The sequence below is a fragment of the Heterocephalus glaber genome, unplaced genomic scaffold, assembly GCF_053883595.1.
Source record: "Heterocephalus glaber isolate CG9 unplaced genomic scaffold, H.glaber_assembly_v1.0 deba00001608, whole genome shotgun sequence".
In the NCBI taxonomy this organism is placed as follows: domain Eukaryota; kingdom Metazoa; phylum Chordata; class Mammalia; order Rodentia; family Bathyergidae; genus Heterocephalus; species Heterocephalus glaber.
Window position 1 is genome coordinate 9760744 of NW_028258379.1, and position 11955 is coordinate 9772698.

An 11955-nucleotide genomic window follows, 5' to 3' on the forward strand; every position below is an offset into this window, starting at 1 on the left:
TTTAAACTCTACCCAGGCGTGGGCAGCAGGTATTCGGTCAGAAAGCCACTACAGAGGCAGAGAACTGGGCTCCAGTCCCGCCTGCCCCTGCAAGGAACTGTGGGACCTGGACGAGCCCTCCAGGCCTCAGTGGTACAGAGCTGTAGTCAGGCCCACCTCGACAGGCAGGGGTGAAAAAAGCAAGGTGCACAGCAATGTCTGGCACAGATCCCCAGCCAGCAGCATAGGCAGGAACGGTAAACATTATGGCCAGAAACAAAACAAGCTAGCAACAGTGGCTAATGGCAGCGAGGAAAGGGAAGGCTGTCGGGAAGAACGCTGGAGGCTCAGCTCTGCACTGCACTACTGCCTTAAAATAAAATTCTGAAGCCAGCATGGCCACTGTGACCCAGCTCCAAGATCAGAAAAAGACTCTGTTCCGTAACCACTGGACCCTTTCAGGCCTTCCCAAATCCCCTCAAATGCCCTGCAGCCTTCTCACCCAGGAGCGTGTGTGAAGAGAAGGTCAGGGACAGGTCCCACCTGGACACCAGCGGGGACCTCAATGTGGCATCCCTTACTTAAAAAAAAATACCGTGTACAATCAAGCTCTAAATTTACTATTGTGTAACTTTAAAAAAAGAAAGAAGGCTGAGACATAGCTCAATGGTAGAGCCCTTGCCTAGCATGCACAAGGGCCTGGGTTTGAGCCCCTTCACCACAAAAAACAAAACAAAACAAAGTTGTCTTTTATTTGGGCCTCAGTATAGAAAATATCCAGATTTCTAAAAAGAGGCCTTGGATCATCATGGTGTGCAGAGCTTCTTCCCAACAGTCCTGGCCACCAATAACCCTGGGGAAGGACAGGAAACAAAGGGTCTGGCCCCATTTCCCCACCTCCAGGAAAACACATTCATGAGCTGCCTCCCACATCTCCCAGCTCCTGGGCTGAGTCTGGAAAAGCACTTTGGGTTCCTGGAAAGAAAGGCCCTTCCAAAATATCGGGAACTTGACTGGCAAGTCCTGCAATATGTTATTGGGAGGATGTCTGTGGTGTCTGAAGGGAGCCACTCCTCTGCCAAAGTCAAGGCCTGGGCCAAAAACAACAGAGGGGCTTCTGGGAGCCAGAGAGACATGCACATGCCTACACTCTCGGTGACAGGATAGGTAGGGGTCCTATTTCCCGGTCCTGGGACTTGACTGAGAAGGATTAAAAACTCCGTATCTCTATCCATCCCCAAACCACTGCTGTTACAGGTAGACTTAAGGAGAATAGACAGGACCTGCTTCTCACAATCCCTCCCAGCCACCTTGCAAGGCCAAGTTCCATCGAGGAGACCTGCTGGATAGAGCCCACCCACCTCAGAGTTCCCTCCCTCAAACCATTTCACCTACAGAGGATTTGAAAATAGAGCTCAACACCAGGCCATCTTACTCCCATTTGTTATAATCAGCTTTGCAGATGGCTTTTAAAAAATAAATCTTCAGGCCCATAAAAATACTCCTCTAGGGCCAGGGATTTAGCTCAGTGGTTCTGTTGCCCGCCTGAAGCTCAAGGTCCCGAGTTCGATCCCTGGTACCAAAAAAATACCACATGGCCTGGTCTGGTCTCCAGTCACAGTCCTGTGACCATGTCCAAAGAGCCCCATGAGTCAAAACACTGAGAGAAAGGAACCACGAGGTAACAGTCAGGAGGCTCCCCTCCCCCAGTAACTGCTCTTCTGCCTTGAAGTGAGCCATTTGGGGGCCTCTGATTTGCCCCACAAGGCCAAAGCCAGGGGTCTGGAAATGGCATTGTCCTCCTCCTTGGTGCTATACCCCAGCTTGGCTCAGAAACACCCAGCCTGGCAGTGCCAAAAGCCTCCTAAGCCCCCAAATTTCATACCCCACTTTCTTAATAGTCCCAAGGCTTAAACAGGAGGCTCAAACTTCACAGATGTCACATGCATGGGATTTAAACAAAATAAACACGAGCCCCGAGCCCCGTTACCTGGTTCAAAGATGTTTGGTTCCACCAGTGACCACAAAGGAAGACTTGCCAAATAAAGGAGAGGAGCAGGTGAGGCAGCAGAGAAGGGGCAAGTGCTACTGAACCTTCAAGCAGGGGTGGCACCCAGGTTCAGGGGACCCGAATCTTCCTGTCAGTTACTTGGACTGAAAAATGCAAAGAAATACCACAGCATCCTCCACCATCTATTCAACCAGGACAAGTATTTCAGAAAGGCCCACAACCAGTGGTTGCAAGCCTGTAACACCAGCTACTCAGGAGGCTGAGGCAGGAGGACCATAAGTCTAAGGCCAGCCTGGGTAACTTAGCAAAATCCTGTCTCAAAACAAAAAATTTTTTAAAACCCTGGGAGTGTAGCTCAATGGTAGACCATTTGCCTGCGTTCAATCTCCAGTAACCCCTCCCCCGCCCCCCCAAAAAGAAAAGTCTACGCCCTCCCTATTTAGCCTCGGGACTCACTAGCCAAAGACCTGAATTCAAAACCAACCCTGCCCCATTCAGGTTGCAGCAGAGATTCTGATAAAGTTATTTAATCTTTCTGGGCCTTACTTTTCCTGTCTCTAAAATAGGAATACAGCCGGATGTGGTGGCACATACCTATAATCCCAGTACTCGAGAGGCTGAGGCAGAACAATCACGGTGAGTTCAAGGCCAGCCTAGACTACATACTGAGTTCAAGGCCGGTCTGAACCACAAAGCAAGATCGGTCTCAATGAAATGAGGTAAAATAAAATAGGGACACAGCCAGGTGTGATGGTGCACACATATAATCCCAGTACTTGGGAGGGTGGGGCAGGAAGATTGCTGAGATCGAGGCCAGCCTAGGCTACACAGTGAGTTTAAAGCCAGCCTGAACTACATACCAAGACCCTATCTCAAAACACCAATAAAATGAAATAAAATAGGGATAGGGCCAGGGATTTAGCTCAGTGGTTCCACCGCCTGCCTCACAAGCACAAGGTCCTGAGTTCAATCCCCAGTACCAACAACAACAACAACAAAAATAGGGATAAGACCTCAACAAACAAGAAGTTTGTTCATCATGATTAATGGAGAGAAATCACATTGTGATTAACGTGAGAGCATAAATGTTAAAAATCATGAATCATGTAATGAGTCCTTGATTACACACCATCTTGAGTTGTTCTTATTTCACTTACATTTAAAACTTGTCTCTCAATGAAAACATAAACTCCTTAAAAGCGAACAGTGTGTCTGCTCTTGGTTAAGAGCAGAGTTCTGCCTGTAATTTCAGCTACTTAGAAGACTGAGGTAGGAGGATCACAAGTCCAAGGCCAGCCTGGGCAACACCACAGCAAGAGACCTTGTCTCAAACAAAAAAGAATTCTGAGGTTCTGAGATCAATCTGCCTGGCTTTGTTCCTAACCTGGCTTAAGAGCTGGTCATGTCAGGGCAGGTTACTTAACTTCCCTGTCTGTAACAAGAAAACTAACAGTACCTTCTCACTTGGTCTTAGCCAAAAGGCTGAGAAGTGATGACAGTACCTTCTCCTCAAAGGATGCTGGATGGCCTGAGGTAATTCAAACCATTTACTCTTCCATCAGTGTTAACTCTCAGTCTTTTTACTTATTGGGGAATGAGGACATCGTTAATAAATACTGGTTGGTTAGCTGGTTGATAGAAAACAGAGAACTCCTTCCCAGCCTTCTTGCATCTTCCCTTCCCTTCCCAGGAGGCGGGCAGTGTTCACTTGTACCTCTCAGTATCTGGGGCTGGTGAAATGCTTTGAACCAAATGGACAGATCCCTCTAAGGCCGCCACAGGTGCCATCCTTTCCAGCCTTCCCCTGCGCTGCCTGGAGCTTGTTCTTCTCTATCTCGGAGCTCCTGCTCTTCCTCTAGGAAGAGGGATCATCCCACATCCCCTAGCAGGCTGCTGTGAATGCTAAACGAGGCCCCTGACAAAACATGTCTGACATATGCAAGGATGGCTTCTCTGCGTTTTCCAGCCCCAGCCCTGTGGGTGACAGATCTGGAGAGGACCCCACACCCTCTCAGGGAGAGGAGATCCCACCCCCAGAAGTGGCCCACAGTAGCCAAGGACCGAGCAGGCAGTTTCCAGGGGAACGGCATCCTCCGTATCTACACCCAATTTCCACACTCACTGCCTTTTATTCTCCTCCTGGCTCTGTAGTGGGCTAAGTCACCTTTCCCACCAATGCTAAGCAACCTCCTGGAGAGGAAGAGTTGCCCCAGCCCTCCCCACCCCACACCTCTGACCCTGAGGGAAGCTGCCCCAGCCTGTGAGCCCTGGGGATGGGAGACAGCGATCCAGTGAGGTTCATATTCTCAGGCCCCCAAGGATCTCCCAAAGAACTCTGGGACTTGGAGAAGAGAGGAAGGCCACCCCCGCCACTCTACCTCCCTGGCTTCTGTTTGCCTGTGCCCATCTATGGTCTATTCTTAGGCGGTTTCCACGACACCGTGCTCTTTATGAAAGCTGCCCTCCCTGATGATTCGTCTCAGTTCTCCTCCTTCCTTGGGACCCCAGGCCCTTGGCCCTAGAATCCAGTGAGCAAGACCGCCAAGGGGGACACACAAATGAGGACAGGGACAAGGGTGGCAGATGCCATGAGAACTCCTGTGACAGTGTTCACCTCTGGAAGGCGGGATGACAGGCAGCTGTCATTTTCTGCTTTCTATTAGTCTTTCCAAAATTGAGATATAATTCAATGTCACCATTTTGAAGTACTCCATCCAGTGGTGTTGAATATATTCACGAGGTGGTGCAGCCACCACCACTAATTCCAGAACATCTCCATCAGTGAGGGATTTGTCTGCATATGCTTGTCTTTGGTTAAACGTTCCTACACATGACAGCATTTGTTTATAAGCAGCAAAGCTGTGAGGAGTTCAAATGCCAGTCCAGGTCCCAGCATGCCACCTGCGGGTCGGGATCCCGGAAATGCTGCAAGCTGCTACACCAGCTCCCACCTGCAGAACAGGACAGCAGGAGCACCCACCTCACCTCATGGGTATCTTCAAGAAAGCTTTGTTTCTGCCCACCTCCGGTCTGTGGAGACAACCCTCCCCCAACTGCTGGGGACAGCCAGTTTTCACTGATCCATCTGGGAGGGATCCATCTGATTCAGAAGAAGCCCTGGCCACCCTGGCCCGTTCCCTCCACAGCCACTTTGGGATACCTGAATGGAACACAGGGAAAAGGCAAGCGAGGTCATGAACAGTGCTTTGGGGCCCCCATGTCACCAGCCTGGACTCACAGTGCCCCCTCCCTGCTCCCCAGGCTGAAATGCTGGCTCCAGACCCACAGTGGCCACAGCGCCTGTTTTGGGCCATTCCTCAAGGTCATTACTAGCACAGCCTAAGGTGACCCTGGGTCTTTCTGGTCTCCTCTGCACCTAAAATGTGATTTCCATGACCCCACACAGATAGCAGCACATCTGATACCCACAAGGGGCTCAATTAACGCTCACTGATTTACTATTTCGGGGCCAGGCTCTTTCCTAGGGCCACACAGTGAATGCTCATGACTAGTTCATATCTCAGGCTCGGGCTGCCCCACCCTGGCTCCAGACCCACAGGAGGGACCAAGGCTTGTGTGACAAGTCCTCAAGCCAGATTCCTGGTTTGTGGCCACTGGCCAGGCGCCCGGCCCCAGGCCTTCCCGGAGAAAATGGAAAGGGAGGCGGCCCTGCAGTGCTTCCCTAAGTCAGCCTCCAGCAAACCAGTTTCCTCCTTTCCCTCCTGAGGAGGATGGTGGCCCGGCCGCCTGAAGGAGCCTGCAGCCTCTCACTCCTACAATCCCAACTCCAGTGTCCAGTGACATGGGCAGCCCCTAGAGGTCCCACCGCCCCTCAACACTGGAAAATCTGGGTAGCAGGGCACTCCGGGCCTTCTCACACCTGCCTGGTTCAGCGCCAGCAGCCTCTACCTGAGGCCTTAGGGCCCAGCCCAACCCCATACCAGTCTACTTCTCCTGCAGGATTGGTCAATCACTCTGCTAATCAGTGAGGGTTTGGAGAGGAAGGCACTGCATCAGGTAAAGCAAGGCTGGGAACCTGTGGCCAAGGAAGGCCCTCTGCTATTGAATGGTGGGGCTCTACTGGGCTAAATGGCTTTTAGAGTCCATTTCTACTGTGCAGTTATTTTCCCACAAGCTGAGGAGGTTTTTCAGCACTTTTAACATCCATCCCTTCATCCTGGATACCCAGAAGTAGGGAAAAGGCTAGGCAAGAGAGTCTGTATGCTTTCTCAGGTAAGGAGAGCGAGAAGACAGGTTTCATGACTCAGAATGAACCAGAGCTGAAGAACTCATGATCAAAGGTCAAGGACAACACAATTCCCACACACCCCTAGCAACCCTGACTCCTTCAAAGATGGGTTTATGCAAAGCCTATTGGTAAAGTCCAGCCAAACACTGGTTCCTCCAACAGCTAACATTTATGAGCATTCACTACACCTAGGTGATATGCTAAGATCCCTGCATACAGTATTTCATTTAAATATCCATGCAACTATGTGAGACAGGCACTGTTACCGCATTTCCCCGAGGGTATCCCCAGGCCCAGAGAGCGTAAGTGCCTTCCTTGCCCAAGATGGAAGAGTTAGACAGTGGAGGAACTAAGGCTCGGACCCCCAGTGTGCCTAGAGCACATGCTGAGGCTGGAACTAGGGTGCAGCCCCAGGATGGAATGGTTTACCTGGAACAAAAAACATTTCACCTCTATCCCCAACCCCCAGTACAGGGTTGGGAGGCATGCATGATGCCATTTATCCAATTTTTTTCAGTGATATTTCTTAACACCCCACCTACAACAACCCCTGCTCCTATGCTGGGTACTAAGAATTCAGGAGAGAACAGGACAGGCTGAGTTCCTGGCCCTATGAATGCTGGCATGGGATGGGCAGCCCAAAATGCAGAGCAGAAAGGGATCTGAAGATAGGAAAGCCAGTTCTTTCCTCTTCCAGTTTCATTCCCTCCAGGTACCACCCTGGTTTCGATGTCCTGTCCATCCCAAGGTAAACCCAGTTGTGCAGGGCCTCCCCTCTTTGCAGTTCCCCACCTCAACCAATGTCTTGGTCAGCTTCTGTGATGGTCTTGCTGTCCAGAAGCAGAAAAACAATGTGGCCTCTCCCCTGTGACCTGGCTTGGCATGGGTACAGAAGCAGGATCTGGACCTTATCCACAGCCACCTTCATTCACCTGCCAAGGTCACCGCTCTGTTTCAACATCCATTCACTCAACAAATATTGATTAAGCCTCTCCATATAAAAAAGCCCCAGGGCTGCCACCTGTGGGAATACACATTCAACCAGAAGGTCCAGGACTTCAGAGGGAAAGAGGACAACACTATTTAACAGCAAAAGCTGCCATTTTACACATCAAACATCAACCCACATCAGCTCATTTATATATAAAGTATTGGAGCCTAAGAGAGGAACCACAAGCTTGCAAGCATATAGCCAGGATACTACTCTAAATCAATATTCTGTCCAGCCTGCCTGACACCTGCACATCATACACACACACACACACACACACACACACACACACACACACACACACGAGAGTGGGGTGAGATCCATGTGAGGTCAAGTGAGTTAAGAGCCATGGTCATCCTGAAAACAGCTGTCCCTAAGAAAGGTGGGTTTAGAGCCAACCTGGAAGTTCAGGAAAACTGTGAATGTTGGCAAAGCATAGGCACCTCCTCTGTTCCACCTGCTCTGTCCGTTCGGTAATTGCATTTTGCATCTGGAGGCAGGAGGACCAGCCTGAAGAACTCCATACTGAAGCATTCTTTGAAGGAGGGACAAGCCATGGCCAACCCCGCTGGCTTCCTTGAGTCACGCCTCTTGCCTGCTCAGACTTCTACCTTTCTTTCCCCAGGAAACATTTCCGACTGCATCCTTTCATTGGAACCCAGAAGAGCACTGGAGTCAGTGGGGCAGGAATGCAGTCCACTTACAGGTGAGGAAAAATAACGGGAGCACCCCAAGGATAGGGAACCAGTCTGTCTAGCTTACACAGTGGCTCAGGGACATCAGGGAACAGTGTCTGGCTCAGAGTCAAGTGCTCACAAAGCATTTGTGGAATGATCTAATTTTAAAATGCTCAGGGAAATAAATGACTTGCCTAGAGTCTCACCAATACTCATAGTTGCACCAGGGCTAAAAACAGGGTCTTCTGCCTCCCACCCAGTGACCTTTGGCTCCCACTGTCCTGCTCCCCCTCTTCCAATCCCTCCCCTGCCTCCCCCAGCAACAGGTGGCCTCTCTCTACCTGTGGGGTCTGGTCCCCCACAACCCCTTCCCCTCCCACAAGTAAGGTGAGTGTGAAAAACTACAAGCTGCTGTAAGTCTTACATAATACCACTTCCCTATATCCTTATCACCCTGATGAGAACCTGGCAGGATAGAAATTCTACAGATTGGAAACTGAAGCCCACAAAGGAAACATAGAGAATTAATGGCAGGGGGTACAAGAGCCTTGGACCAAGTCAGAACCAGAGACCCTTGTGCCTGTCGCCAGATGTCAATCCTCCCAAAGCAGGTGTGTGCTCCCCTGGTCTCGAGACCCTCCAGCTCTGGATGCCAGGCCAAGAAGACACAAAAGAACGGAAGCTGCCTGTTCCCAACATAGCTATATCAGAGCCCTACCGTGCTCTAGCCTAGGACTCAGGGCTGGTTACTTCCCCACTCTGGCCCTCATTTCCTCAACCTCATGTGCACCTGGCTCACACAGCTGCTGGGAGCAACATCTGGGATAATCTAGGTGACATGATTAGAACAGTGGCAGGCACACACACATCTGCCAGGGCCAGCTCTTGACACTTGCATTTGGCCTCTAGATGGCCAAATTTCCAGGATGGCCTGTTCCCACCAGGTCACAATTCTGGGAACCTGTATTTTTCTTACCAAATACATTTAATATGTTCATTCATGTATTTGATAACACTGAATGCTTATGGGTAGACCTGGGGTCAGTCTGTCCTGCAGGGACTGAGTCTCACAGCCATTCCAGGGCCTGGTTCTTGGGCAATGCCATCACTCCTGCCCCTTCCAGGTCCAAACTCGTTGCTACCAGCAGGGACTTCTTGTCTTGGGCTCTCCAGGGAAGATCACAGGACATCTACCATCCTACTCCCACTCCCCCGCCCAACTTTAAATCTATTCTCCAGAAGGCGTCACCTTGAAATTAAAAAATAAGAGTCCCCTGCCTTGTCTCCCCCGGCAATCTCCAAGTTGCCCACTCAATTTTCAGCTCCACCAACAGCCCCATGGTCTCAGGAAGCTGAATGTGTCGGGGGGTGTCGGCAGCCCCTCAGCCCCCAGCTGTCCCGGAGGGCACCAAGAGGAAGAGGGTGGATAGTTAAGCAATTGCTACAAAGAAGTCAGAGGACCTTCCCTCGTGCTGTCCATGTCTAAGGCCGGGCACAGCAGAACCCCCAGGGAGGGACCCAGCTCGCCACTGTGGGGAAGCCCATTGTGTGTGTTCTAAATTACCTCTGCTGGTCTGATGAAGTGAGTATAAAGGGCACCGTTTCAGAGCTTAGGATTCCTGAGTGAGCTAATACAGGATGCCTTTGGCTGAGAAAAAAAACTTCAGTCGGCTCTCTAAACTACCCCCCTTTTAAGTTTAAAAAAGGGAATGAATGTTACCATTTTTGGACATGAGCACTCTCCCTCAAGCCCAGCCCTAACCGCACTATCCAGAGGGACGAGCCATCCTGTCCCCCCCCCATTCCCAGATCAGCGGGAGGGAGGAGTATGAAAAGGGGAGGGACCGGATGGGAGCCGGCAGCTGGGGGGGCGGGGGGAGACAGGGTACGTGGCTGCCGGGGGCAAGGGCTCACCGGGCAGGCAGGAAGCAGGGCAGTGTTGGGGCGCTCCCCTCCCCAACAAGCGTGGTTTCTGACCTCTTCCTGCTACTCGCCACTATAACCGGGTCCCCTCGCCAGCTCCCTAGCCCGGCCCTGGTCTCGGAGCGAGCACCCCGCACACGGCGCCCGGGACACAGCTCCGAGGCTAAGCAGAGATCCACAACTGACCCCAAAGATCTCTGGAGTCCGTCCCTCGCCCTGGAACCCCTCCACGTGAATCAAGCTGCTCACACTCGCTCTTCTCCAGGAAAAGAGCAGAGGTCAGGGAGGCAGGACGCACATGAAAGCCTTCGCTACCAGCCCACTGAGTTAGGCAATGGAACGGTTAGCCGTCCTGACTCCACCCCCAGAGGGCCCGCTGGGGAGCCCGCGGACGGTCCCCGGTTCCCTCCGCACTCCTCGCGGGTCCACCTCCAAAGAGACCCCGAGGCAGCCGTCAATCCCGCCAGCGCCCGCCCTCAGGCTGGGGTTGGGGAGAGTCCTGGGCGCCTGGCCCCTCAGGTACTGTGACCAGGGCGGCCCAGGAAGCGCGCTGCCACCGCACGCCATATGGAGGCAGCCGGGAGGCGGGGAAGGGAAGGAAAGGAAGGGAAAATCGATCCCGAGCAAGCAGCCCCCGAGCTGGGGTCTCAGCCCCAGCCCCCAAAACACCGCCCCCGCGCCCTGCCCACGCGAGGATGCTGGCGGCGGCCGCGAGGTGGCCTGGATCGTGGGTTCCAGGCGACCTGCCTGCCCGCGGCGCCACCTCCCCACGCTGCAGATCGCAGTCCGCGAGCTCGGGGCTGGGGCGCTCCCCCTTCCGCCCCGCGCCGGTAACCCAACACCCCACCTCCCCGTGGCCGCGCGTCCCCGCCCCCGCCCGTGCGCGCCCAAACCCATTCGGAACCGGAGCCTGGAGCGCGGCGGGAGGAGCGGGTCCGGGCTGGGGGCTGCGGCGGGGGTGGGGGGTGGGGGGGCGGCGGGTGCTAACCTTTCTTTGCTGCTTCTCCCAGGCCGGGTCCAGGAGCAGGTCCCGGTCCCAGTCCTCTTCGGGCTGCATGTAGTCGTTGGTTTGCTGAGAATCATAATGGTCCATGATGGAGCGCGCGTGCTAGGGGCTGGGTTGCTTCCTCCACCTTCTCTCCGGGCGGCGGCGGCGGCGGCGGCGGCGGCGGCTGCCCCGGCGTGGGGAGGAGGGAGTCGGCTGGGCTGGCGGGGTTGGCGGGGCCAGGCAGCTCTCGTGCGCCCGGTTCCGCCGCGGCGCTGCTCGCGGAAGCTGCGGCTGGCGGCGGCGGCGCGAGTTCACAGACTGCCTGCTCCGAGCACGCTCGGACCCGATCTCTTCGCACACTGAGCTCGGCAGACACACTCGCGCTGCAGGAGGCGACGCGGGCGAGGGCGGGCAAGGGCAGAGCCCTCCCGAGGTTCTCCATTGGCCAGGTCGAGTTGCCCAAACTTCCCCCCATCGCCGCTCATTGGGAATTCCTGGCATCCGTCAGGCGGGCCGCGGTGTACAGAGGTGGACTGGCGGCCCCGCCCGGCGCGCACGCCCCCGCCCACTCCCCGGGTTCCCACTCCCCCGCGGCTCATGTGACACCAGCTTAAACTGAACGGGACCGAAGCCGGGGGACGCTTTCCAGAGCTCAGGGACCGAGCTGCAGCGTACTCGGGAACCTGGGAGCCGCCGGGGATTGGACTGGTTGCGCACCGGCGGGGAGGCCCCCAACTCGGGAGCCCCGGCCTCCCCGCGCTCCGGCTCGCGCTGCAAGCCCAGGGCTAGGCGAGGGCTGGAGAGGCGGTGCGGAGAAACCCGGAGAGCATTTCATTTTCTCTTTCTCGGTAACCTGATTTAGGACCAGCGGGCACCCTAGGAAAGGGGGCAGGGAGGGCAGCAAAGGAAAGGAATTTCCGGACTCCGCCACTACCCCCGCCCCGCCCCGCCCGGCGCGACCCGATGATCCCTGCCCCTCCACAGCCAGGTTTCTCGCCTGCGAAGAGCTCTCAGGGCTCGCCTAGCGTTCCCGCCTCGCCCCAGGCTCCTTTTCGCTGCACTGCCTCGGCCTTCCTGGGTGGCTGCTGCCTTGCCTTCTATCCTGGTGGCAAGGTGGGTGCGGCTAGTACCGCCTAC

The 11955-nt window shown here is 54.2% G+C and overlaps 1 protein-coding gene across 3 annotated transcripts in view; it reads right to left on the reverse strand.

Annotated features, from left to right (window-relative positions):
* Actn1 (actinin alpha 1) overlaps positions 1–11237 on the reverse strand; it is an 89416-nt gene extending 78179 nt beyond the window's left edge. Inside the window, exon 1 of one of the 3 annotated variants that reach the window (XM_004837336.4) lies at positions 10819–11237. In XM_004837336.4, coding sequence (XP_004837393.1) covers positions 10819–10923 — 105 coding nt within the window. In that variant the 5' untranslated portion in view covers positions 10924–11237. The remainder of the gene's footprint in view (positions 1–10818) is intronic. The other 2 variants (XM_004837338.4, XM_004837337.4) reach the window with 2 other exon arrangements.
* Positions 11238–11955: the final 718 nt, after the last annotated feature.